This window comes from Lissotriton helveticus, chromosome 4_1, assembly GCF_964261635.1.
Source record: "Lissotriton helveticus chromosome 4_1, aLisHel1.1, whole genome shotgun sequence".
NCBI lineage: Eukaryota > Metazoa > Chordata > Amphibia > Caudata > Salamandridae > Lissotriton > Lissotriton helveticus.
The window spans coordinates 165,875,545-165,903,182 of record NC_136063.1 but is presented as its reverse complement, the minus strand read 5'-3'; the positions used below and the strand labels follow the sequence as shown (position 1 = coordinate 165,903,182).

At 45.1% G+C, this 27,638-nt stretch overlaps 1 protein-coding gene across 2 annotated transcripts in view; it reads left to right on the top strand.

Moving 5' to 3' along the window:
- Window positions 1-27,638, top strand: part of LOC144828458 (ubiquitin carboxyl-terminal hydrolase CYLD-like) — a 677,169-nt gene that overhangs the window by 213,926 nt on the left and 435,605 nt on the right. Inside the window, exon 3 of one of the 2 annotated variants that reach the window (XM_078686635.1) lies at window positions 22,178-22,232. The exons of the other annotated variant lie outside the window; for it this stretch is intronic. Coding sequence (XP_078542761.1) covers window positions 22,178-22,232 — 55 coding nt within the window. The remainder of the gene's footprint in view (window positions 1-22,177; window positions 22,233-27,638) is intronic. 2 annotated transcript variants of the gene reach the window in all.

Below are 27,638 nucleotides of genomic sequence, written 5' to 3'. Positions count from 1 at the left end.
AAAACAGCCTGGCACCCGCCCATCTGCTAGCAAATGTAGTACGTGAATGAGGGGATATGTGCGTCTCTTGTAATAATACCATTTGCACCTTATGGCGATCCAAGTATGCCAACACCTGTCTGCATTTTCTTGCATCTTTAAGCCCTCTAATATTCCAAGATAATATCGTGAAAGTAGAGTCATGGCCCTCGCCAGCCATGAGCATTTATGATGTAAATATAACAATTCCACATATCTTGTAAAGGTTGTGCCTTTCCCCGTAATATAAAATTGTCTGCTGTCTCAGCTTGTGCATCCACACATGGTATTCCATATTTAACTCCCCGCCACCCTACCCCCACCCACTGAAGCATCCCAAACATGCCAGCTCATCCCCACCCCACCCTCCCCAACACCTCAACCAGTACATACTGCAGTGGGGGTACTCCCATTGGGATATCTCACCAGATAGCACACTCAAGCCTTGCCCCTAAACAGGAGACCGACTAATATGGTCAGCGTCCATACAGTGACAAGGGTGTCCGGTTCAACTCGAAAATGTGTTACTCAGACCATCATGTATATATTAAGCATTCGGAACAGTGCCCTTTAGATCTAGGTAAAACAACATGAACAAAGCGAACAGTTAGGTATTCAACATATAAGCAACATCAACATATTCCTTGCAGGTGGCTAGTTGTTCACATATTAATACGTCTCGCTACCACATTGCACATCGCATCATCCCACAGCAGAAAGTAGTGTCTCGTCCGTATCCTCCTGTTCTGCAGAACGTGCTCTGCGGCTCCGTAGTGTCTTCAGGAATTTTTCCACAGATTGAGGCGACGTGTGTATAGTCTGTTTCCCTTGGTGTGTCACTCTCAACCGTGCTGGGTACAGCAGTGCGTAGTCCACCTTTTCTTGTCTGAGCTTCTGCTTCACACCACTAAATTTCCTCCGCTCCTCCTGCACCCGGACTGTAAAGTCAGGGAAGATGGTAAATGTCACTCCCTCGTATGTGAGCTGTTTCTTTTCGTGGGCCACCTTCAATACCACGTCTCTATCTCGATAATTCAATAGACGAGTGATAATGGGTCTAGGAGGGGGTCCCAGGAGGGCAATAGAGTCCATCCGGGTGGTGAGGGTATCTACTTTATCAACGATTGTGGCAAACCCCTGTTGCATTTCTGTTAGGATGGTCTACATACCAGTTTGTGATCCTTGGGTGTTGTCAGCCATTTGTCCCGCCTTGCCCCTCTCGCTTTCTGTCTGCGCCTATTTCGCTCCTTTTTTTGTCTCAAAAGTGAGGCGCGGTTGTCGTGCGTCAAGTTTGCCCATGATACAGTACCGCAGTGCCAGGGGGAGCCCCTTATTGCCCTCTGGAATATTATGGCAAGGTCTGATTGAACCCAACCGCACGTGGACCAGGCTGTCGAGGTTCCACCGCCTGTGCAATGATAGTCCAACACAACCCCAGCCACAGCCTGCAGACCGGTAATCCTAAAGTGCGGAGGCCCAGTGAAGCCACAGCAATGGCTAGATCGTTCTCAGCAATGCGCGGTTTAAACGTCTCCTCCCTAATGCATTTGCACAGTCGACACCATACGCCACGTTCAAAATGTGGCCGAAAAACAGGTCTTCACAGGGCCCAGAACACGTCCCAAACCGAGATGTGTACTACGATCTGTCTATCCAATACAGCATATGTGCTGAGTAGCGAAGCAACAGTTCAGCCGATCATGCCACCCCGACAGGCAGTCCCCACCTCGAGGCCGAGTCAGATAGTCAGGCCCTCCGTGTCTCAGCAGCCTTGGATTTAAAATATTAGTGTCCCGTGGAAGTGCTACGAAGAAGGATATCGTCTCCCCTGCCGCCACTTAGGCCACTTCACCACCGGCAGCCGCCCAACCAGATTTAGCACTCCCCCCTGCTGCACAGTCTGCCTGCCGAGCGTCTCAGGCCCGGATCTCCATCGCCGCCATCTTGCCACCCAATGGATTGAGTCTGGTCTTCGTTCCATTATACACCCCCATTCCAATATGGCGATTGTGCATTGTGATGATGAGGACCGAGGAGAGTTTTAGTACCAATACAGTGTCTCAAGTGTTGAAATAGACAGGCCAAGATGGCACTGATGCAGTACACCAGCGTCTGTACATGTGAAGGGATACTCCTGTTAAGAAGTGAGCACACGCGCACGTTCATTGTCAACAAATGACCTGCACTTTGGAACTTGTGTTAGAATTTTACCTCTGCTTGAGTCTTACGACTCAGATTGATGGATTTGAATCTGAACAAGTGATTGTCGTTGCTAATGCTAAGTGATGAGGAATTGGGATTGGAAATTAAATGCTAGAGTCTTATAATATCTGGCAATTTAATGGATTCAGAGTCTGAGATAACTGGGTATAAATAATGATTAACACTTAGAATTCAGTTGCATGGGAGATAACTTTGAACACTCATTCCTTTTTCTCTCACCACCTTTTTTAACCTGATTCATCTTAAATGAAGCATTTGCCCTCTTTTGCAACACTTTCTCAACTTTTTTTTAAAATCTTTTCTTTATTTCATTCACCAATGGGTCACAGGTGGCACGAATGGGGTGTCCTCTTGGATCACGGACCTTGGAGAATAGACTTGCTTTAAAAAAGTCTAGAAATTCCTCTGCTTTTGATATATGTATGTTGATGTTATAGCCCTGATGAAGTCTGCTGTCACAGGATACAGCTTTGATGAAACATGTGTTGGTACATGGGCTAGTGACAAGTCTGAATGTGGACTAAGAATCTGATACTGCAATAAAAACACAGTGGATACCGCGACCTCGACATTGATTTATTGAGTGCTCGGAGAACCGTATCAATTGTAGTCTGGAACATATTTCTTATCCACAAAGAGAAGGATCGGGTGGCTCTTCCTCCTCCAGAGCACCATATAACTTATGGACAATTAAAAATATGGACCTTTGATTATACTACAGCTTACCCTGTAACTGATGTGTGCACCTTTGTACCTAGCCACCATCCTTTGAATTGATTGATTCTTTTCCTGATAAGTTGGTACTTAGGGCCTCTACAATGTCGGCATCCGTACATACTTTCCCCAGGCAACCTATTGCACCAAATGTCAAGTCCGCAGTGTGGGATGTTTTGCCCATTTAGTCTTGCGTGACATCATGGTAAAAGTCCACTCCTCAGGCCCTCTTCTTTTGAGGGTGCATTGCTGTAGTACTGATTCACCAGATGACTCTGCTGTTAAAAGTATCCATCAGAAGAATAAGTTACTTACCTTTGGTAGCACTCTTTGTGATGGAGACTGTTCAACTACAGATTGCGAACCGCCCGCACACTTTCCCATTTTGCGGAATAGACTTTTGGGAGCTAGTAGGGTGTGAATTTGTTTTTGCACACAGCCCGAACAAATCAGTCTTGTCAGTCACGCTCTGCATTTGGGGCGTGGAAAAAATAGGGGCAAACTGATGCCACTGCGTATGGGTGGTCCTGTGTTGTCATGTCTGGAGATCAGACAAAGGCATGACAGAGGCCAATAGGGCAACCTGCTGGTGCGCAGGATCTTTTACAAGAGTTTCCAGATTCAGTCTGGCACCTTCGGGGATTTGCTGGTGAGGAATCTGTAGTTAAAGTATCCATCAGACAGACATTTACAAATGGTAAATGACGTATTCTTCAGTTCTCATTTTTTTGTGTGTTTAAATTTCTTTTAGTTTTACAGTTTTTATGTATCTTATTCTTCTGTTCTCATATTATTGGCTTCGATTATAGTGCCTCCATGAAACCACAGATTATTGAATGCTACAATGTATCAAGTATACTGAGATACATGGGCCCTGTTTAGTCCTCAGTGCAAGGGGAAGTAACACATTTGATTTGAGTACAGACAGCTGATGATATGCCAAAAGTGTCACAATACACACACATGTTTGAAACTCCCAAAACCTGACCACCCAAAAGTGAATTTGAAATACTACAATCAATTCACTACAATCAGCACCCTAAAAAAATAGTTATGTCTTAAGGGTGCCGAAGAAAATGCCCCTGCCCAAAGTTTGTGTCTAGTGTGGCTCACTGGTTAGAGGCGGCAGACCCGTAAGCAGAGAACGGCCCGGGACCAGGGTTCGATTCCCGACGCGGCAGGGTCGTGGACCAGGGTCAGCGGACTCGATAATTCTCGCCTCGGTGCCTACTCTAGTCAGAAACCACACTCGGCAACTCTGGGCATCAGCTTGCCTCATCTTCACAACGGCCCCCCCAGACCGCCGGGGATGCTTGGTCGCACCTTAGAGATACCCATCAGGGACCATCTCTCAGGGTGAGGCAGGACGGGTTCCCCAGCGGTCGAAGCGTGGAGATACTCCTCCGGGAGTCGATTCCTAGCGCTATATAAACCCACAATTAAATTAAATTAAATTAGTTAACACCGTTAGCAAGCTCTAGTGATTGCCCAGAAGGGGAACACTAGACATATTGCCCCTTTACCCCCTCAACCCAAACTATATCATTAACTTTCTTCCCTTGTCCAACCTACACTGACTAAGGAAAGCCTTAGAAAAATATTACCAACCAGCTGGATCACAGAAGTATACAAAAAAATAAGTGATTTAGCTGTGGGGTGAAATATGTGCGTCGTGTTAAAAGCTAAATACCTGTGAATGGAATGTACTCAAATCAGTATTGTAATATGAGTAAGATCTGTGTGTATTGCCAAGTTTACCGAAACTACAATAAAAATGTTTATAAAAAAAACAGTGATAAATGAAATGCTTGAATTAATATTGGTAAAAGGTAATTACTCGGGCCGCATCCTAGTCCATCATTATTTTGTACACCATGCCACCTCAATTCGGACCCAGCCATATGCAAATAAGCCTTGACACTGCTCCAATGGTAAGCGTCCAGCCTGAACTGCTAGGACCGGTCCTACCTGAACCAGAACACAAGCAACTCAAAACTGGTTTCACCCTTATTAGGGCTCATCAATCTGGTATAGGATGGTTACAGTGGCACAGTGTGCACGGGACCCACTTCTGGGCATACACATCCAACTTAGAGCATCACACAGGAGTATACAAAAAGTGATTTATTAAATGATTGAATTAATCTCAGCCATTGGAAATTTCTCGGGCCGCATCCCAGTCCAGTGTTGATTTGCGCTCCATCTCAACTTAGTTTGGACCCAGCCATGTGTAAATCAGTCTTGACCCCTGCTTCAGTGGGAACAGTCCAACCCGAATTGCCAGGCCAGGTCCTGTCTGATTAAGAACACAAGCAACTCAAGACTGGTTTCACCCTTATGAGGGCTGATCAGTGCGGTATAGCTTGGTTATCGTGTGATTTCCAAGCAGAGCCAGTGGAACTCCATATCCTGTTCCTTCAGGCCCTTGATGAGGTCTGATGACCTCAAGGGGGGACCAGTCAGAAGTCTGGAAGGCTGTGGAGCAGGGCATTTTCACCATCTAGATTTTAGAGTATGAGGGCTTAAACAGCAGTTCTGCAGCAGCTTTCTTCTATAAATGCTTCCACTTTCTTCAGTAGACAGATGGTACCTCTCTATCTTGGTTTATTTTTTTTAGGACCTTTTTATTGATTTTTACGAAACCTACAACAGACAATGCGGTAAGACTTGAATGTATAGGGTTAGTTGATATAGATCATATTCTTTCATAATAGAAGTCTTGTACAACAAGCATGTAATTTAAGCAACAATACAGTGCTCTCAGGCACACACCCCAACATCAACCCAGTCTGTGTCGGCTGGGCAGCTCCACTCCTACATTCTCATAACATAGGGTGACCGATGGGAGGGTTGGTGTCCCAAATCGGGTATTTTGATGCAGGCTGCTTCAAACACGGCTCTCTAGGGATTAAAGAGCTATGGGGTAGGGCCACAGGTAGATCGACCCTGCAGTGACTGAAGCAGGGTTGGTTGTATGCCAGTTGTCCGGACAGATTACAGGAACACCAGCTCAGAGCTCCTGAATGAGCCACCTCCGTCTTTTGTGGCTAAGCCACCCCTACCATCTTAGTTTTCTTTGTGATGTTCCTTGAGAGTAAGGTGGGTATTTGAGGATGAATTGGTGATTTAGCATTTAGTGAAAGTTGTGGTTTGAGTCCGTCTAGGTTCATGCAATTGAGGAAGGTTTGGACTATTTTATGCTTGTTGTTCTTGGTAAATAGTAGGAGTTTGGTCTTGGTACCTTAGCTTCAGGTAGGTGCTGAAAATTCAAGTCTGGTTGAGGTGCAGGCAGTGTTTGAGTAAGATTTCTGGAGTGGAGGACACTTTCATATGAAGTTGTTGGACACTCGCACATTGATGAATATTCATGCCTTTATCAGTAAATACAGTGCCAAGGGGCTCCGTGTAATAGTTGAAAATGACGGCGGGCAAGGTGGAATCTTGGAGGACACCACAGGTGATATGGATCTTCTAGAGGTGCCCATGTGAATGAACTGGTGTCTGTTGCATTTGTGGTAATTAAATAAATAATACCCTATTTTTGACTAGACATATATCATAACAGATAGCTCAATAAATAAGAGTCAAGATTCGAGGTAGTAGGAGTTTTTTGCAGGTTTAATACAGCATAAGGACAGGAACAGGACAACCTGCATAGGAACAGGGGCCCAGCAGCTGCTGGGGCTGGGTCTGGGATGAGCGCGCTAACTTTTAATAACAATACATGAGCTTATATACAAAACGCAAACACATAGCATTACATTGCAGTAGGCGTAGCAGTGGGTGGAGCAGAAGGCGTGACGCGTAGCAGTCGCGAAAGATAAGAGTAAAAGTAGGTGTAACTGGGCGTATACATAGACATGTGGTGCAGACGTAACAGAATATGTCATGAATGGGGCGGAAACATTGGAGGGGGCTACCTAAGGAGCCGGGACCTCTAATCTGGTGGTGCGCGCAAACTGGCAATGACGTATTACTAGGAGAAGCTGGGGGCTATGAACTCTGTGCTAGGAGCAGAGACTAAAGTCTGGAGGGTCGGAGCGACATGTACCTAAACTCTATCTAGTATCTGATGTTTAGGGAACATGTTGATATAAACTAAGAGTCAGGAGGGGAGAGGCTAACGGACTCTAAGACTGGAGCATGCATTATTCTACATGTAGTGCGTGATGAAGAATATTAAATGACCATTAAATACAGTATTTCTCTTAACATGGAGACGTGAAGGCTAGACAATGACGGAAACTATTGATGCAGTTCAGTAGCTTAGGAATGCAAAGAGGGAGGACTGAACTGATAACTGGAATTATAACATACTTTTGGCAGACTCAGAGGCAGAGCCAAGCTGCACCCGGGCACTGCGAGGCAGGAAGTAAGTGAAAGGTCGAGGATACAGGTGGGGGCTGCATCGCTCCTTAGCGAGGACTTCAGGAGACAGGAGCTGAATCTGATGTCCAGGCCCTTTTGAGGCCTAGAAACGGGGACTTTATAATGGAATAACGTGCACACTGAGAAACGTGGCAACGTAACTTTACATAGGCCTGATATTCGTAGTATTCACGAGGACTGGAAACTGGCATACTAGAGGTGGACACAACTGTAATTGCGTCATTAATCAGACATGAGGAGTACATATGCATATTGATCATGCACACATAACATATGATGGATGACACGTAGGGACACAGAACAGGGCAAAATTTACTTTTCCACATTCCCTCCTTGTCACTACGTTTCCATCAGGAAACATCAATATTCATGATACCATCTATCATTTCATACAGTATCATTTGCTCGTCTCGAATTATCCTGGAACGGGATTTAGAACGAGGCTTAGGACTAGGAATACAAGAGGTAGCACAAATGCCGCAAATCGCAGGGCCACATTGTATACAGAGGCAGCAGCTAAATATGATCGCTACTGCAATACCTAGAAAGGACAGGACTTTCCATCCCCATGCGGAAATTATATTCCAGAACCAACCGGACCATGTCCAGGTGCCTGGATCTTGGTGTAACAGATGGGCAATTTTATGGAGTCTGGTTATAGCTGAATAAACAGACGGCGCGTTATTTGGAATGAAAATGCAGCAACTAGATCCGATGACTCTACAGGCCCCGCCCCTATCGGCCAGTATGACGTCAAGGATGAGACGATTCTGTAAAACGACAATTCTCATAAAGGATTGCTCTTCGGTTAAGTTACCTAGAGCAGAGGCAGTCTCATCTACTACAGCTTCAAGGGTTCTTGTTAATCTACGAATTAGCTTACTATTTACAATTGTGCCTAAATAAGGGAAAACACCTTTATCAATATCAATGAATTGTTCTGCAGTAGTTTCAGTATAATCGACAATCGGGAGATTTCTCTTGTGTCTAGTATGTACTAGGAAGGAATTCCTATGGTAGTCAGGTGGGGCTAGAAAAACTGGTGGCAGTAGGAAAGCAATGTAACAGGTTCCCTCCCAATCGAGGGGCAGACGAACATATGCGGTCTGACCACAAACAAAATAAGAATGACGTGAAGCTTTGAAAATAGATTTCCTACTGTCACTATACTTGACAATAGTAGTACAATCACTATGTCCTACATGTACGGAACCTTTATTTCGGACACATAATTCGCCTTTAACTGGTAGTACTGAAATAGCAGGTGAGTCTGGAGTAGTATCAGACTGAACATTCAGGACCATGAAATTCGACGAATAATTACCTAAATTATACACTTCATTTTCTAGATCTAACCCGGTTCTGTGGGGGAAACCTTGCTTGTCTGGGAAACATGTGCTGTTAAGAAAAGACATATCTGTTGAGGATGACGTTAACGTGGACCATGCTCCACACGAACCATTATGTGAAAAAGGATAAGGAAAAAGTGGCAGAACTCCCTTCGAGGTCTGGAAAGGGGGGAGTCGACCACACACCCAACAATTAGTGGCATTGCTGGTCTGGTGTGAGTAATGTAACATACGGATAAATGAGTTATTACGCATAGCGAGGCGGTATGAATATTCGTGAGGAGGCAGATCACTAAACGTGTGCTCTACTGTAACATTAGGAGGCTTATTTACATGAAGAACTGGGAAATATAGGAAAAAGGCATAACTGGTGCAGGAAATCATAATGCTGATGAATAATATGAAACTTAGAAAAACGATACATCTGATTGAGTTTTTACTAACTCTCTCACTATGGGGGTCTATTTTATACATGTCAGAAACAGTCTAACCGTTTCACCTAGGGGAGGACTTATACAATCAAACTGACTGACTTAATTTACTAGACCGTAGTTTATGCTTATACTCCTGCTGCGGAGTTTTCTCTACCAAGGGAGGGGTTATATCAATGTCATTTGCGGGACAGTCCTTTAAAACAATATTTTGGCAGGTCTTGATATCCTGGGAAATGTTTTTAGAGACCGGTTTCAGTCCTTTAAAAAGTTTAACGTGAGAAAGGTGTATCCATCCTTTTCGGCCTTCCAACTTCACGGCTGTACGGGTGGTGAGGAGGACCTGACGGGGCTCTTTCCATCGAGGCTCCAGCGGACTTGATCTGTCAAAGTTTCGGACCATCACCATGGAACCTGGAACGATTTCATGCGGTGCCACCTCGGTATTGTCTGGAAATGCGGCGGCAACCTGTGAACGACATGAGTTGAGGGCAGACATCAAGGAAGCTAGGTAATCTGTCAGCATATTACATGAAACATCAGTAATACTTCGGGGTCTAGGAGTACCCCACATGTTAGGGGGGCGGCCGAATACGACCTCATACGGGGACAGACCTGATCTGGAATGTGCGACCATGCGCATATAAAACAAAGCGACTGGCAGAGCTACTAGCCAGTCCACACCCTTATCTTTACATATTTTTGCAATTCGAATTTTCAGGGTCTGGTTATGTCTCTCGACTAGACCGGCTGCTTCAGGATGGCGTACACAATGAAACTTCCACTGGTACCCTAACAACAGGGAAACGTGCTTCATCAACTCAGATGAGAATGGCTGACCGTTATCAGAATATACGACTCTAGGGAGTCCATATCGAGGGAAAAACTCACGAACCAACTGCTTGGCAGTGGTCGCGGCTGTGTAATCTGGGACTGGATATGCTTCTGTCCATCTGGACAAAGCGCATACAACTACAAGGACATACTTGAAACCTCGACATCGCTCCATCTGAATATAATCCATCTGGAGGACTTCAAAAGGGTGGTCAGGAGGCTGGAAACCACCTTGTTCCACCGGGACACTTTTACCCGGATTAAACTGACAACATATCATACAGGTACGGACTTTCTGCTTGGCTGCAGCTCGTAAATGCTTGTTGAACCAAATGTTCTGGATACTGTCTAACATAGCTTTTTCTCCTAAATGTGCTGGACTATGTGCGGTATTAATGATGACTTGAACCATAGAGTCGGGGAGAAACCATGTGGCTCTACCCTTCGTTAACCATCCTTGATCTGTCTGGACCCCTCCTTGTTCAGACCATTTCTTGATTTCATCGGGAGTAGCATGTAACTGGATATCTATGACATCTTGTGTAGGGTCCTTAACTGTCATACATGTAGCCGGATCTGGAGTATGTGTCAGGTTAACTGGAATGTCTGGAGTCTGTGCTGTAAGCTTGGCTGTGCGATCTGCTAGATCGTTACCTTGAGAAATAATGTCAGTAACTTTCGTATGTGCTTTGCATTTCATGATAGCGATAGATGTCGGTAAATGTATGGCATCTAACAGAGCTTGGATAAGGAGACCATGCTGAATCTTGGTTCCATGAGAAGTCATGAAACCTCTCTCCTGCCAGAGCACTCCGAAGTCGTGTACAACTCCAAATGCGTAACGTGAATCTGTGTAAACATTAACTTTCAGGTTCTTGGCGTGTATGCAGGCTTGTGTCAGAGCAACTAGCTCTGCTGCTTGAGCGGACAGGGTATCAATACGGTGTGTTTCAATAACTTCGGTGTCAGTAGTCACTGCATACGCGGCGACTAGTTCTCCTGTACTAGTTCTCATACATGAACCATCCACATAAAGTGTCAGGTCGGGGTCTGGTAACGGAATATCTGTCAGATCCTGTCTTGGCTTTGTCGTAATGTTAACTACTTCCACACAGTCATGTGGGTCAGGATTTGAATTAACTGATGGTAACAGTGTAGCAGGATTCAGGACGTTGCAGCGTCTAATTTCTATGTGTGGCTGGAACAATGTCAATTCATAACCTGTTAAACGTGCAATTGTCAAGTGCTGAGTTTGTGTTCGGTTTAGAAGAACTTCCACGGAATGTGGGACTTGTACTGTCAGGGAGTGTCCTAAAACTATGGAATCACTTTGTCTGATAGCTAATGCTGTGGCGGCAACTGACTTGAGGCACGCAGGCAATGCCTGGGCGACTGGATCTAATGTGCTAGAAAAATAAGCACAAGGCTTGTATTGTCCTGCTTGATCTTGTGTAAGAACAGATAATGCTGTACCTTCACGTTCAGTAACAAAAAGTGTAAAAGGCTTACTGTAGTTCGGTGTAGCTAGAACTGGAGCTTGGCATAGGGCTTTCTTTAACTCGTTGAAACTAAGTGTATGTTCTGATGTCCAAGGGAGAACAGTCGATACGGCTGCCTCCTGTGTCGTTAACTGTATCAGTGGCTTGGCTAGAAATGCATACTGGGGAATCCATTGTCTACAATAAGAAGTAAGGCCAATAAAGGCACGTACCTCCTTCTGGGTTCTGGGCTGGGGAAGACTCGCTATTAACTGGATGCGGTCTGGTGTCAACTGCCTACCCCTCTTGGACAGCAAGTGTCCTAAGTATACCACTTGCTGGACACAGAATTGAAGCTTCGAAGGGGACACCTTGTGCCCCATCTCGGCTAGGAAATACAGAACTGTCAGTGACGCTCGCTCGCAATCACGTTCAGAACGGGCTGTGATCAGTAGATCATCGACATACTGGAGCAGGGCAGTGTCAGTTGGCATGTGAATGTTATCTAGTTGTCTCTTAAGTGCTTGACTGTAAATACTAGGGCTTTCTGTGAAACCTTGAGGAGCGCGTGTGAACATATAGCTCCTTCCATTTAAACAAAATCCGAAAAGAAACTGGCTGTCTGGATGAATTGGAACACTAAAAAATGCATTCTTGAGGTCTATGACAGTGAAGAACATGGCTTCGGAATCAATGGCTGTCAATAGGGAAGAGATGTCTGGGACAACTGGGTACTGCGGAATAATACATTTATTAAGCTCTCGTAAATCAATCACTAATCGATATACTGGGGGTGCATTTGGATCAGTACGTTTCATGACTGGAATGATCGGAGAATTACATACGTTGGAGTCAGTTTCTACAACCACTCCTTGAGCGATGAGCTCGTCAATAATTTTGGATAAGGCTGCTACAGCCTCGGGTGGCAATCTGTACTGTCTGATTCGGGGTAACACTACACCTGGTTTGAGAGTCACACGATAGGGTGTGATTTGCATGTAACCTACATCAGTTGGACCTTGTGCCCATAGATGCTGCGGAACATTAGACAGTCTGGAATCAAAATCTCGTAATACATAGTGACCCTTAAAGTCACGTAAGAACAGACGTATTCCCTCTGGGGAACAGCATATAACTGCACCTAACTCTTTCAGTGTCTTAATGCCTAATAGGTTTTCTGGACATGACTTAGTAAGTAACAGATCAGTAGTACGGGACAATGGACCTACTTCTAGAGTAACTGGCTTTGAAATCTCATTAACGATAGGCTTTCCTGAAAATCCAAGGGAAACATTTCTTGAGCCTGAGAGCGGAGCCCCTGGAACTTCGGCGTGACTAATTGTGGTCCTACTTGCCCCTGTATCAATCAAAAACTTTCTGTCTTTCCCTAATACTTGACTGTGAACATAGGGACCTTCTTGATCTACAGGTATCTCGATGAGAGGCAAGCCTACCTCCCTCTCTAGGCTGTTTCATGAATATGGCTGGTACTCTGGATACTCAGACTGTGCATACTGGTACATCTGCGATGTAACATGCTGTGTTGCAGCGATAGGCTGCGGTACTGTAACTGTCTGTGGTGCATTCTGTGACTGAGGAGTCTGTGAAACTTGTTCTTGTCTAGGCGGACGTGGTCTTTCTTTAGTCTTACCAGTAGCTATGTTGTGTTTCAGAACTGCACAATCATTTATAAAATGACCTGGCTGTTTACAATAATTGCAATTCCCTTTAACGGGAGCTGCAGGATGACTGGCTTGATTCGGACCCCTCTTCTGACTGTCTTGAGGAACAGATTGTGCAACTAGTACTTTCATTTTCGTGTCTTTCATACGTTTTCTTTCGTGTTCTTGCTCTTCTCTGATTCTATTCTGGTGGTACTGGAGCATCTGGAGCATCTGGGACGGAGTATTAGCTTGCCAGGTGCTTTCGACTTTCAAAACTCGATTTTTAATTGATGGACTTGAATTCTCGACTAATTTAGTAACAAAAAGGTGAGGGTATGACTCACTACTTGTCTTGAGACCACTGTTGATACTGAAACATTTTTCAAATCTAGAATAAAAATCACTAATATCTTCATCTTGCTTCTGTTTACAGGCTGAGATTGCATCCCAGTCTTCTTTTCTGGTTGTCAATAATCTGGGTAAAACTTGAATCAATAATTCTGGTAATTCTTTACATTTATCTCCAAGACCGGTACCTGGTACTCGTGCCTTGTCTTCAGCTTCTAGAACTGTCCAATCGATCTTTTTCTCTCCCACCTCCCATTCTTTTTCCTTTAGCTTTTCATACACCCCTGCGGGCAACAGGACCTTTAACATTTTAATGATATCTGGGTAAGTGTATTCTCCCATACGGAGCATGTCTTTTAATTCTCTATGGAACCCTGCTGGATCTTTGTCATGACAGGGAATTAATTTCTTCATTTCAAGGAGTTCCATCTTTGTGATTGGAGTGTATACAAACACTCGTTGCATTTCGCCACCCGTTCCTCTGACTGGGTGGACTTCTCGTAGCGGATTCTGTCTGTCTATGTAGAATGATTTACTTTCTGGGGGTGAGACATGAACAAAATGCGGGTTCAAAAACGTTCTATATTTGTGACGTTGTTCTAGAATGACACTAATTAAATCGGTACCTAGACCTCTCCATCTGTACTGGAGTAACTCGTTCAGGATATCATGTAACGGACCTGGATCAGAGTGCTGACCCTCATACAGAGTAATGAGGTGCTGAATCATATACATACCCACCAGTCGCTGTTCGGCTGGGGGCATTTTCAGAAACATTTGTGCCACTATTTCGTCTGGAAAAGTGGTAGAATCAGTAATCCATCTGACTGCTGATCGGGCTATTTCTTGTTCATGCATAGTACTTAACTCACTATAACCAATTCGTGATTTTAGAATGTGATCGGTAGCTTGGAATACTTGTTCTAGGGAACCTTGTTCTGGTGCTGGATGATGGAAAATAGACTTGTGTTCTAGACGCAAATGGCGATCTGGAAATCTAGATTTTCCTACATACGCTATTCTGGCAGTATTCTCGTCGTCTTCCTCTTCAGGATCAGAGGTACTTTCTTTCTCGCTTACTTGTGCTGCTTTACGCTGTTCGTGTATCCTTATTATCTCTCTACGGATTTTCTTGTACATACTTTCCATGGCACTAATGGTATTGTGCTTTCCTTCGGCTATATTATCACTCCACTTTGTCAGAGTTTTCATTTCGGCTGGATCTTTAGACGGGTAATCTTGTTCTCTTATTAGACAATTAATTAAGAACTTTAATATCATACGCTGAATCTCGGCTTTCCTTTGAGACATGGCATCACTAATACTTTCTGGATCATCCCCTGTACGGATGAAACGATATATTCTGTCTAGATCTTCTTTCATATTCGGCAAGGTGACTAGATACTCGGTCACCCTCCTTACGCGTACGGAATATAAAACCATATTAAATTCGCCTGGAACTGGGTCATAGACACATTCGCCAAGGGTTTGCCTGATTTCTGCAACAGACTTATTACTTTTAGGAGTACGCTGTGATGCTTGAGCATGTAATTCGAGTGCTGATAAACGCTTGTATGGCGGCGGGGTTTGAGGAAGACCTCCTCCTGCGGCCCCTAAACTGGAATCATCAACTGATGCTTTTCGTCCTGGCAGGGTCGGTAATTGTAACGTGGGCTGGACTTGTATGGCGGGCTGACCCGGGGGGGCTGTTAAGGGCACCCCGGTGTCTGGAGGAGCAGGAATTACCTGATTTACAGGGACTGGCGGAGCGCGAACAGGATTTGCATATTCGGGGACTGTGTCGTCCAGATAGGACGAAATAAAAATATCAGCTGCGGTCTGTTTGTGACGTAGCTTGGTCGGAACTAATGGTGGCGGGAAATTACTGGATGCCTCTGGGGTCGCTTTTGGCAAGCCCTCAGCAAGAAGAGGATACATACCCTTAATAAGGGCATGCCTCTGTCTGTCTGACTGTTCAGTTCTAACTCGTTCACCTATCTCGATTAATTCTCTTTCTTGGACTCGTTCTTGGGATTCTCTACTTAGTTCTGACTTTCTGATTTCTTTTTCGGTTCTTTTATGAGCTTCTTTGCGCCATAACTCGATGGCGTCTTTCTGTGACTGTCTGGCTTTCTTTTTCCATAATGCTTCTTCTACTCGCATGATGCATTCGGCATCCCATGTACCCGATACGGGCCATCTATACTTTTCTTCTAACTGTTTGGTATACTCTACCCATAAATCTAGATATAATATGGCGCTTATGCCATGTTTCTGATACATAAAATGACCTGGACTGTCCCTGGGCGGAACGGGAACTGCTGCTTCCAGCAGACCCTTTCTAGTTTTTAGCTGACGTAATTTTGAGAAGAGCGGCATGACTGTACTATAATCTGGACATAATACAATACACAATGAAAACACGAAATCACGTCGCACTCATACCACAACATTGAAATACATGAAGAACATTATAAATAACAGTTCGAACAGAATATTACCTGGAATACTGAGAACAGAAACACAAGAATTTCTCGAGAACAGAACAGACTAGAGTTACTGGATGCACTGCTGAAACAGTACGGAACATACCGGTCCCATAAAGGGACGCATCAAGACCCGTATCCACCTAGGTGAACACTTCGTTTGTGGGCCTGGGTACCACCAACCCACGGACCAGAGTCAATTTAGATTGACCCTGTCTAGATACTACCCCAGCAATGGTACTCACCGGGCAGCAAGAACGGAAGGCCTTGGACTGGACTGGACTGCTACGACGACGGACGACGAACTTCGGACTTCAGTTACGGGTGGGCCTCCGGATACCTCGGACCTTGGACTCTTGGCTTGGGCTCTGGTCGGGACTCGCCGCGTTCCTCCACCGTCTCGTTTGGATGCTGGACCGCCTCCTCCGTCTCCTCCGTGGGCCTGAGGGATACTTGAGCAGAAATATCTGCCACTGCGCAGAAGAGTTCCGTCACGACTGCAGAGGGTCAGGGGGTCGGCGTGGCTTCACCGACGCGTGGGGAAAGGGCAAGTCCCTATTCGGGCGCCATTATGTGGTAAATAAATAAATAATACCCTATTTTTGACTAGACATATATCATAACAGATAGCTCAATAAATAAGAGTCAAGATTCGAGGTAGTAGGAGTTTTTTGCAGGTTTAATACAGCATAAGGACAGGAACAGGACAACCTGCATAGGAACAGGGGCCCAGCAGCTGCTGGGGCTGGGTCTGGGATGAGCGCGCTAACTTTTAATAACAATACATGAGCTTATATACAAAACGCAAACACATAGCATTACATTGCAGTAGGCGTAGCAGTGGGTGGAGCAGAAGGCGTGACGCATAGCAGTCGCGAAAGATAAGAGTAAAAGTAGGTGTAACTGGGCGTATACATAGACATGTGGTGCAGACGTAACAGAATATGTCATGAATGGGGCGGAAACATTGGAGGGGGCTACCTAAGGAGCCGGGACCTCTAATCTGGTGGTGCGCGCAAACTGGCAATGACGTATTACTAGGAGAAGCTGGGGGCTATGAACTCTGTGCTAGGAGCAGAGACTAAAGTCTGGAGGGTCGGAGCGACATGTACCTAAACTCTATCTAGTATCTGATGTTTAGGGAACATGTTGATATAAACTAAGAGTCAGGAGGGGAGAGGCTAACGGACTCTAAGACTGGAGCATGCATTATTCTACATGTAGTGCGTGATGAAGAATATTAAATGACCATTAAATACAGTATTTCTCTTAACATGGAGACGTGAAGGCTAGACAATGACGGAAACTATTGATGCAGTTCAGTAGCTTAGGAATGCAAAGAGGGAGGACTGAACTGATAACTGGAATTATAACATACTTTTGGCAGACTCAGAGGCAGAGCCAAGCTGCACCCGGGCACTGCGAGGCAGGAAGTAAGTGAAAGGTCGAGGATACAGGTGGGGGCTGCATCGCTCCTTAGCGAGGACTTCAGGAGACAGGAGCTGAATCTGATGTCCAGGCCCTTTTGAGGCCTAGAAACGGGGACTTTATAATGGAATAACGTGCACACTGAGAAACGTGGCAACGTAACTTTACATAGGCCTGATATTCGTAGTATTCACGAGGACTGGAAACTGGCATACTAGAGGTGGACACAACTGTAATTGCGTCATTAATCAGACATGAGGAGTACATATGCATATTGATCATGCACACATAACATATGATGGATGACACGTAGGGACACAGAACAGGGCAAAATTTACTTTTCCACACATTGGCAAGATGAACCAGTGAATTTGAGGCTTTTGGGCCTGGATGATTGACAGTTTTTTAAGGAGCTGAGAGGTCCAGCAATATCAGAAGGCGATACGCACCTTTACCCGGTTAGGCGGGCATTGTCTATGATTAGTAATATAGCTGTCTCTGTGCTGCAGCGTGATCCGAAGCCAGATTAGGAGTCATGCAGAGGGGGGTTGGCTTTGATTTTATCTTGGATTTGCACGTAGACTGCTTTTTTTTATTGATCTTGCTGATAATGGGTTGTGCCACTGGTGCCAGGTAACATAGGTTGAGTCTGCCAGGCCTAGTCCCCGTTTTTAGGTCTTCGAGACATGCTGTGTTCAGAATATGGGCTTGAAGGCCCTCCCATCTTCACTCTTAGCTCCTCTTACTGTCCTTGGTAAATACAGGCTTTTTGTTAGTGAGATAGCTTACTAGTCCCTACTTTTCAAATTTTATAACCTCCCATACAGACTGCCCCTTTTACATGGGCTGTTACGCTCCATGTTATTTATTAGGCTTGTGAGCACTATTTAAGGTGTCTTCGAGCAGGGCTCTGGTTCAGCTGATGGCTACCGTCTCTCTCTTGGGCACGCTCGCCTCCGAGCTTCAAAGCTGGCCACTCTAATGCTTTATTGCTTCCCCCACCTGGTTCACTTTAGAAGCCCTCCCCCCATCCTCAGAGCAACAACCCAGCATTTCCCTCCCCCCACCCTTACTGCATCTACCAAGTCTTTTGTCCACGCTTGGTAAGCGCTCCTAATGACTGCCTCCCTTTTTTTTCCCCAGCTCTGGCCACTTCATTTTTATTTAGTTAGGCCACCACAGGAGCCCACCTCAGAGCGTCAAAGTCAGACCCCCCCCCACCCCGGTTCACGTTGAGCCCTTCCCTCACCCTACGAGCACAAATGCAACGTTTCCCACAACCCACCCTTTCACTGTGCATGAAGTGAGCCACTATCCATGTCCTTATCTGGAAGAGGGGGAACATTCAGGCCCTTTTCTACGCATTACTGACTGGCTTGTTATTTTTTATGTCGCGCCTAGAGGCTGTGCCCATGCGCTGCGAGGCATGCTGCAATCCCTTGTGGAGTTAGAACACACCCATTACACGCCCACAGCTTTTCATTGGTTGCTTGGCCCACCTTTTTACATTCCTTAGTTTTCGTTGACAAATAGAGTACATTTGTCCTGCCTTGTGGGTGTTTTGTTCCTGCCGTGGCGACTGCCCCTGCTGCATGAATCCTTTAGGTATAGACAATATATAGTGCCCTCGCACTACTTTTTCTTTTGTCTCAGCTTTTGTGTTCCGAGCTCTGCTGCTATCAAGGAGGCCATCCGTGCTGACCTTGTTCCCGCCCCCTCACGCCGTAGTGTGTGTTGCCTTTAATCACATCCCCTCCCGTTTTCCATGTTCAATTTCTTACCGTCCCCTCCCGTTGTCCGTGTTAACTTTCTTCCCGCCCCCCTGCCATTCTCCATATTCACTTTCTTCCCACCCACCTCCTTTTGTTTGTTAACTTTCTTCCTGCCCCCTCTAGTTGTCCGTGTTAACTTTCTTCCTGTCCCCATACCGTTGTCTGTGTTGACTCTCTACCCGCCCCCAGTTGCCTGTGTTAACTTTGTTTCCGCCCCCTCCTGTTGTCCATGTTAACTTTCTTCCCTCCCGTTCTCCATATTGCTCGGCTCCAGGCCCACAAGCAGCCGCAGAGGTGAGTGTATCCAGCTCCATCTATTCAATTGGCTGGCTTGTTAAGCCGCCCAATCTCCTGGGTATGATACAGGACATATTACACTGCTACCCTACTTTTATTTTTACAAATGGAGGCGAGGTTCGGGTCCTAGCCGGATTAGGCTGTCGGTGCTTGGGCTCGAGACAAGTTTCCCCTCTGGGCCAAATAAAACCACCCTTCCGCTCTTGCTAATGGATATGATTTTTCGTATGGTTGCGTACCAATAGAGTGGGGTACAGTGAGGGAAGGCAATGAGGGGTGCAGTTAAAAGGAGCTATGGTGTTTGAAACTGGGGTAAAGAATAGTGAGGGTGCCTTCCTGGAAACAGACTCTGGGCATCATGGGATTTGTAGTCTGACCTCAAGTACCTTTTTAAACCGCGAGCAGTTTGTAAAAACCGGACAATTTTAGATCATTATAATAGTCGGAAAGCAATGCGAGACATTTCCTATTAAAGGAAGATCCTAGAACTTCTGCATCACACTAGTGCGAAGTAGAAACTGCATCCTGTTTTGGCCACAGGATGTTTCATACGTGGTGATTAAACATTGTTTATTTTTACACGGAGGTCGAACTACTGGTATTTATTTGTCTTGTGAACGGCACAAAAGCAACTCTACTTTCGAGTTGGTACTTAATATTCACGACTACTTGACGTGGATTTTTGTGCATATCGAAATAGGACGGGTGTCACAACCATGAAGATCTGAATGTTATTTCTTGTCGATTGAGCATCTTTGCTAATTCATAATGTCTTTTCTAAGTATGGTAACTAAAAACTAAAATAAACTTGATCCCAATTAGGAATCAGTATGCATTTTATGGCACAAGGAAATTGGGCTGTCATCTTGTGAGTGTCTTTTACACATGCGTTGACATCAGTATTGTTCACTTGTACTTTTGTGGTCCTGTGACTAATCGACTGGCAGTTTTTTAGTGGCCTTTTACGTTTAAATCCAGATGCTTATTTTTAACATGGGTAATGAAAATGGTTTGCGCCTATTGACATTTATGCATCGGGCATATACAGTATTGAATGCTTGATGTAGTGGCCCTATTTATTTCTTATGTTGCAGTGGGGAATTTAAATCCCATTTCCACCAGGCACACACAGTCATCTGCTCTTGGACTAGGGCCCTAATTCTACCACTACTAGTAGTACATTGGTAGAGCAACAATATGCCAGTGGACTAATGCAAACAACATACTGCACAGCACCCATTCTGCCCTACAATATACCTTTAAAACATTAGCAAAGCCAATATCTCCGGCTACACACTTATAGGGCCCCAAAAGCAAGATCTATTGGTTATGCCAATGCTTGTTTTTATTAGGCCACTACAGGAGCCTATGGAGCTTCAAAGCTGCTCTCACCCTCCCGATTCACGTTGAGCTCTCCCCCACCCTCCTAGCATGAACGCAACCTTTCCCTACGGTTTCCCTGTGCATGGAGTGAAGTACCATCCATGTCCTGATCTAGAAGATGAGGAACATTTAGGCCCTTTTCTAAGGCATTACTGACCGTCTTGCAACAGTGATGTATCAGTGACCCCTGCATCTAACCAACACACGTGAGTAAGCCTTACCCTGTCAGTGCTTATAGATGTACCCAGTAACTTAGGCAGGGGTGACCTCACCCCTTCCTCCGGTATGACACACACTCACTAAGCTGGGCAGGACGCTTTGCAATCAAACTTTCTTTTAGTTTAATATTTCTGTTATTGCTATAGTGCTCTGTGCCTATTTTTATTTGCTATCTAGCACTCTATATTAGTGTTCTCTTCCCACACCGTTCCTGTCCACATAACTCCCTACCCCGCTATTGCCTTCTTTCCTCATTGCTTGCCCGTCCCCCCAATCCCTCTTGCCTTGCTGCAGTTTTCATACTGCTGATTCTACTGTAACAACACATTGTTTTGCCCTGGCTGTGTTTATGCTGTGTGAGTAGTTTCTAACTCTGAAGCAACATTAATTCCTGGGGTTATATGTAGGGATATGGTTGGTTCACTATTATGTCTAACCTCGCAACACACAGACGATAAAACATTTCAGGCTGCAAGGTTACATTGCATTTACATAGCAGCTACTATAGTTTAGGAAAATGTATTTTTTTTAAAGGAAAATCACGCTGACTTGTGTGCTTAATGTTCATATTAAAAACGTCATGAAGTGGTTCCTTCAGTAATTTCCCGAAGAAACCCAACCACGCATTTATTTACATACCATTCTCGCATCAGCAGTCAAGAGCAGCACATGACACTTCCCTAACAACTCCTCTTTATAAAGCCAATAAAGTTCCAACATGAGCTTTGCACTTAAGGCTGTTGTTGAAGACATGATGCTCGCATGCTGTGCTTGAAATGGTATTCCACGTAGAGGCAGATCTAATAAGCCTCTGTGCATAGATGTAGGCTCTCATTCAATTTTTAGGTCTGCCTAGCGGCGCAGCGCATGCGCTGACCGCTTTGGCGAGAACTATTGCTGTTGATTTAGCTTCGGAAGGGGGACAGGAGATGTGCACATCCCCGGACAGGCGATGTGCACGTGTACGGCTCGCAGTGTTTTCAGGACCACGCACGCATGCCACGCTTTCACTTTCCCTCCCTCCCCCGTGATCGGTCATTGACTGTGAAGAAAATGAAACTGATCGAATCCTTTGTGATGTCTCTCAGTGCTGTGTAGTGAACTGGAAGTGGTTGTTTATGTTTCATGGCATTTTTTTTTCCAGAGCCCCGTGATTTCAACCTCTAGAACCGAGTTAGGATACACACCACACACAGAGGAGAGACAAACACTTGTTTGGCTAATTATTGATTATTATATTTGCTGGTTACAGATGGAAAGACCTTTTCAACATAAATTCTAGTACAAATTGGAGACTGGGCTTGAGTAAATCCCTGCTTCACATCAGGCCTCCCTTCAACCAATTAAGTAAATTGTTCATCTGTCTTGTTCACTCAGCCCTGCTTCAGGAGCATGCTCTGAGGGTACACTTGACAAATACTTTTTTCCCCACAAAATAAAGTAAACTGGCACGAGTGCAGAACTTCCTCGCTTCAGATCCAGAACAAATTGTTACAGTGTGCTAAAACGGTTTTATTGAATCTAGCCCTCGTCACAAAGACACTGCTTGTGTGAAGCACCGACTCCCCAATGTATTCTTCAGAATACAGCCTCAAACGGGCCTCCAAGAGCAACGGAACGCATTGGATGGCTGTATACAAAGAAATGCCTTTGCAAAATAAAATAGGCCATGTCATTTGGGGGAAAAATACGTTTGTATGTGGTTCTTGGTCAAAGGTCAAGTACGGTGCTAAAAGGTACACAGTTTTGTGTCCGTGAGAATGTATGGTAATATTGTATACTCCTGGGAGAAGCATAACTAACAGGCAAGGGTAGAAGGCAGTGAATGCTTTTATGCGTCTTGTGTGGTACAACATATTCAATGATGCCACTACACCTTCCTATTACTCAACACTGTGAGGCAAAGGCTGATTCCAAACATCTCTTTGGGGCAGATATCTGCATATCGATTCTAGCTCTTTTACATTCCGTCATCGGGAAAATATGCAGTTGGGGCTGACCCTATTTTAAATATTTGCTCATAACTGCAGTTATTATTTGTTAGATGCAAAGCCGGAAATGACTATCTATTATGTACCCGGAGTAGACTAGACAAAATGGTTATGCTCTTAAATAGGCAAAAGTGGATCCAGGGTCCTTCATGGGGAAAGTTGTGAAAGGATGCACTAAAGAGCTTTCGATCTGCTTTAATGAGAACTCATCACATCAAGAAATCGTAACTTTTTTGACATTTCTAACTTTGTCAGAGATACCCTACATGTAAAAAGAAGAAAGAACAGAAACACTAAACAACAAGGGTGGTTAGACAATAAGTGCACGAAGACCCATACCAATCTTAAAAAAAGCACTCCACGCCAATGTGACAGATCAAGAAAACATTAGAAAGGCAAGATATGAATACAAGAGGGCCTTAAAGGCAAGAAAGTCTGCCTTAAAGTTGGATGCTTGGCAGGCCTTACGCGATGCATCAGTTAACCGTGATTCATCAGCCTTATAGAAGGCTGTTAATGCCCCTTTACTGGCTGGAAATTATAACGCCACAATAGAGATAGCAATAACCGAGCACGAATGGATCGCACATTATTCAAGTCTATTGGGAAATTCAATCCAACAAGAACAGGATCATTTGGCAACTGAGGTAGAAATCGACCACCCTTTAACCTCTAGAAACTTATCCTCAGTGAGGTAAATTCTGCTATTAATTCAAGTCAGGGGGGAAGGCTGCGGAGCTTGATGGGATCCCTGTAGATCTTTTTTAATTTAATGTAGACCTCTGGGGCCCACTATTAACGCAGGTTCTCAATGCATGCTGCTCACAAGGCTTCCTACCGACATGGTTTGACTCCATAATAGTGCCTATCTTTAAAAAAGGCGACGGCAAACCCAGCCTGTTACCGCCCAATATCTTTGCTGGACTCTACAGTTAAGATCGTGGGACGAGTCCTGCTAGATAGGTTACAGCTATGGGTGGAAGAGAAGTCAATATTAAGCGATTTCCAATACGGCTTCCGAAAAGGCTTGGACACAATAGAGCAGGGCCTAAACTTTCACATTGTTATAGACAAGAACACAAAGGCCAAAAGGGAAAATTTATACCGAACATTTGTCGACTTAACAGCGGCATTTGATTGTATCAACCAAGAGAAGCTTTGGACAGTTCTAGAGGAAATGGGAGCAGATTTGCTAATAGTCACTTTTTTACGGCAGCTATACCTAGGGGCGAGGGCCAGGATTTGGTACGGAAGGTGGTGGCGAGTGCTCTAAGCACTTCAAAGTGATGAGGGGAGTAAAACAAGGGTGCATTTTAGCACAGTTTCTCTTCTCATTATATATAAACAACTTAGAAACAGCTCTGGTCAAGGAGTGCAAGGATTTACCAGTTGAATCGACCCGACCTATCCCAACATTTATGTAAGCGGACGATGCGGCCCTCATGGCCCGCACTCAGATTGCATTGCAGAATGTTGTCAATCCGTTTGTCAACTTTGTCAGGATTGGGGCTTACCGTTAACTGCTCGAAGACTAAAACCCTTTTTAGGTTGATCTGGTGTCAGCAGCGCGAAGCGCTGCATCCAGCGAAGCCTCTTTTGTTATCCACTTGCTGGGAATGTTGGACAGGGGATAGGCACGCGCAGGCGATTTCATCGTGTGGGCGCATGTTCACCCACGTGCCGTTCACATCTCCTGTCCCAGATTCCCAGCAAGTGGATAACACATACACACAGACGCGCGCGCGCGCACACACACACACACACACACGTACACGCACACGCACACGCACACACGCATGCACACCCCTCCCCCACCCCTCACCGGGCGCACGCGGGGCTTCCCTCACTGGGGAGGCAGGCACCGGCAATGAGCCCCGACGCCCCCCTCTTTACAAACGAACAAAGGGGCCCTTACTCACCGGGTCTGTCGGACTCCTCTCGTCCCACGGTGGTGGCGGCTGCACGGGTTGGTAGGTGGTGGAGGCAGGCACCGGCAATGTGCCTCGAGCCCCCTCCGCTTCTCTCCCCAGACTCCTGCGGCAGCAGTCCAGGCTCAGCAGCAGGCGGGGCTCTCCCTTAGCACGGGAGCCCCGCTGGGTCACACGCTTGCTCCCTTCTCTTCATAGGAGCGCGGGGTAGGCTCCCGTCCGCTTCCTGTCTGTGCTGGTGGCCCTGCCCTCAAGCAGGCAGTCCCGGGCAGTCCCGCCTGGCTTCCTGTGTCTTGCCTGGCACCCGAGCCGCGGCGGTGAACTTTCTTGGTTGGGCTTCTTTTGGCCTTCATTGGACAAGCTGATGTGGCTGCCTTCACTGTCGGAACCAGCAATGCTGCTAGAAGCGAGAAGCAGCAGCGGCGCTTGCAGCTGACGGGCATGCACAGGCAGGCTACATCGGGTTAGTACTGTTTGCCACCTGTGGAAATGTACATTACCGCGGAGTTCCGTCGGCGGCAGCCCCACACTAAATATTGCATTTCATGGAATCCTTAGAAAAATGCAGCATGCAGAGACTATAGAAATATCACATTCCATTACATAGGTCTTCGAGCTCGGCCTGTTGGAATGTTGAAATGAGGAGCATTCGGTGGTGAAAGTCTGCGCCAGCGTTTCACTGAAGTGGGCAAGGAATGGTTGGGTATCTGTTTGCAGAGGCCAGCAGCGGTCCTGTGCCAGGTGCAAGGATTACAACCTCCTAATCTTTCTGTGCATTCTGGTACTTGTAGTCCTGAATACATTACTGGTTAGGTAAAGCTAAAAGTACCAGAATGCAACAAAATAAACAGGTTTGGTGAACTTCTGCCGCCTGACGTTTGGTAACTTTAAATATCCGGGCCACTGCAGCCACAAGTCAAATTTTGTTATAAACTAATTATCAGAGTAGAAGGAGTATTTTAGATATGCTTCTCATCTTAATGCAAATTTCACTCTAAAAAGATGTATTACATTCACGTATCGCGGTGTGGTATCCGTCACAATTACCACTATGGCCAGGATGTGCACCCAGTGTACCCTTGTCAGCAGTGCAAATTGTGTTGCACATGGGAGCTCAAGATGCACACGCTGTGTGTGAGTAGTTTTCTCTATTGCATTCGGGTACTGGTAATTTTGCTTTTTCCATTGTAAATACTAGGAAACAGAAATGAAACAGTACGACTCTACTACCTTCTCGCACAGGACAACATGATGTCTCTGATGGCAGGAGTTAGACACACGTTAGAATTTATGGAGCAGAAATAGCTGGAAAGTAGGATTCACTCTGTTCATGTGAACATTAGAAGGGAATGGCTTCTCTCCATATATGGTTCTGTATTAAGTTGAATGTGGGCTTTGGCTGCTTGGAGCGTTTCGATTTGCCTCCCTAACGTTTTAATTAACCCTCATAAAGCTGCTGTGTAGTTTGCACAGATGTAACTGCTTCGACTAACGTGCATTTTAATCTCCCTCCTGTCTCCATGGTATAGGGCCATGGCCTCACCCTAAATCAGCATTGCCAAAGTCTATAGGTCTTGCCTTTGGGCCCTACTTATTCCAAACGTATTGGAAAAAAACGGGAACAAACATAGCATACGTCTTCTGTACCTAACTAGCTATAAACTGACAGTTGTGCGTTTAAGTGGAATAGGAGGTGGATGGACTATCTATCGCCCTCTATCTATCTATCTATCTATCTATCTATCTATCTATCTATCTATCTATCTATCTATCTATGCCCTCTCTCTATCTTTTGCCCTCACTCTATCTATCGCCCTCCCTCTATCTATCTATTGCCCTCACTCTATCGATCGCACTCACTCTATCTATCGCATCATCACAGCATCACTCAGCACCACCACAGCATCACTCAGGGGCACCACAACATCACTATGCGCTACCACAGCATCACTGAACGCCACAGTATCACTTGTCGCCACCACAGCATCAATCTGTGCAACCATTCGACAACTGGTTGAAATATGTTCTCTCACTGTTTCGAGCTTTATTACAAAAGTCACAAAAAGATGTTAATATTTCACTTCTGTTCTTGGATTTTTGTTACAATAAAATACACTGAACGTAATCTTCACAAAAGTTATTTTCAAAAGTTTAAGCTATTGCCATTATAAATGACAATAACTTGTATTTAAGTATTAATTATTAAAAAAAATTAAAAGCCATTGTTATTGGTAATATCAATACATTTAAGTCACGTAAATACAACACATATTGCATTACAAATGCTATAGGTGTCACATTTGCGAAAGTTAAAACTATTGGCATTGTAAATGACAAAGCTATTAATTTTGCTATTTTCAAAACCAACGCACAAATAAAGAAATTGTCATTTACAATACCAATAGCTCAAACTTTCCTGATGCGAGACCTATTGCATTGCAAATGCTTGTTTTACAATCCAAGCCAATAGACAGTACAATAACCTTTTCCTATCTAGGAATTTTATTTGACCATTCAGGGTCCTGGTCCCAGGCGATTAAGGCCAGAAGACTAATATTTATTGAATCATTGATGGCTCTGCAAAATTTTAGCAAACAATTAGGTAGACGCTCCCCTCCGGAAATGCTACAGATTTACAGAGCTAAAAGCAAGGCTATTGCCACTTACGGAGCAGGAATATGGGGCT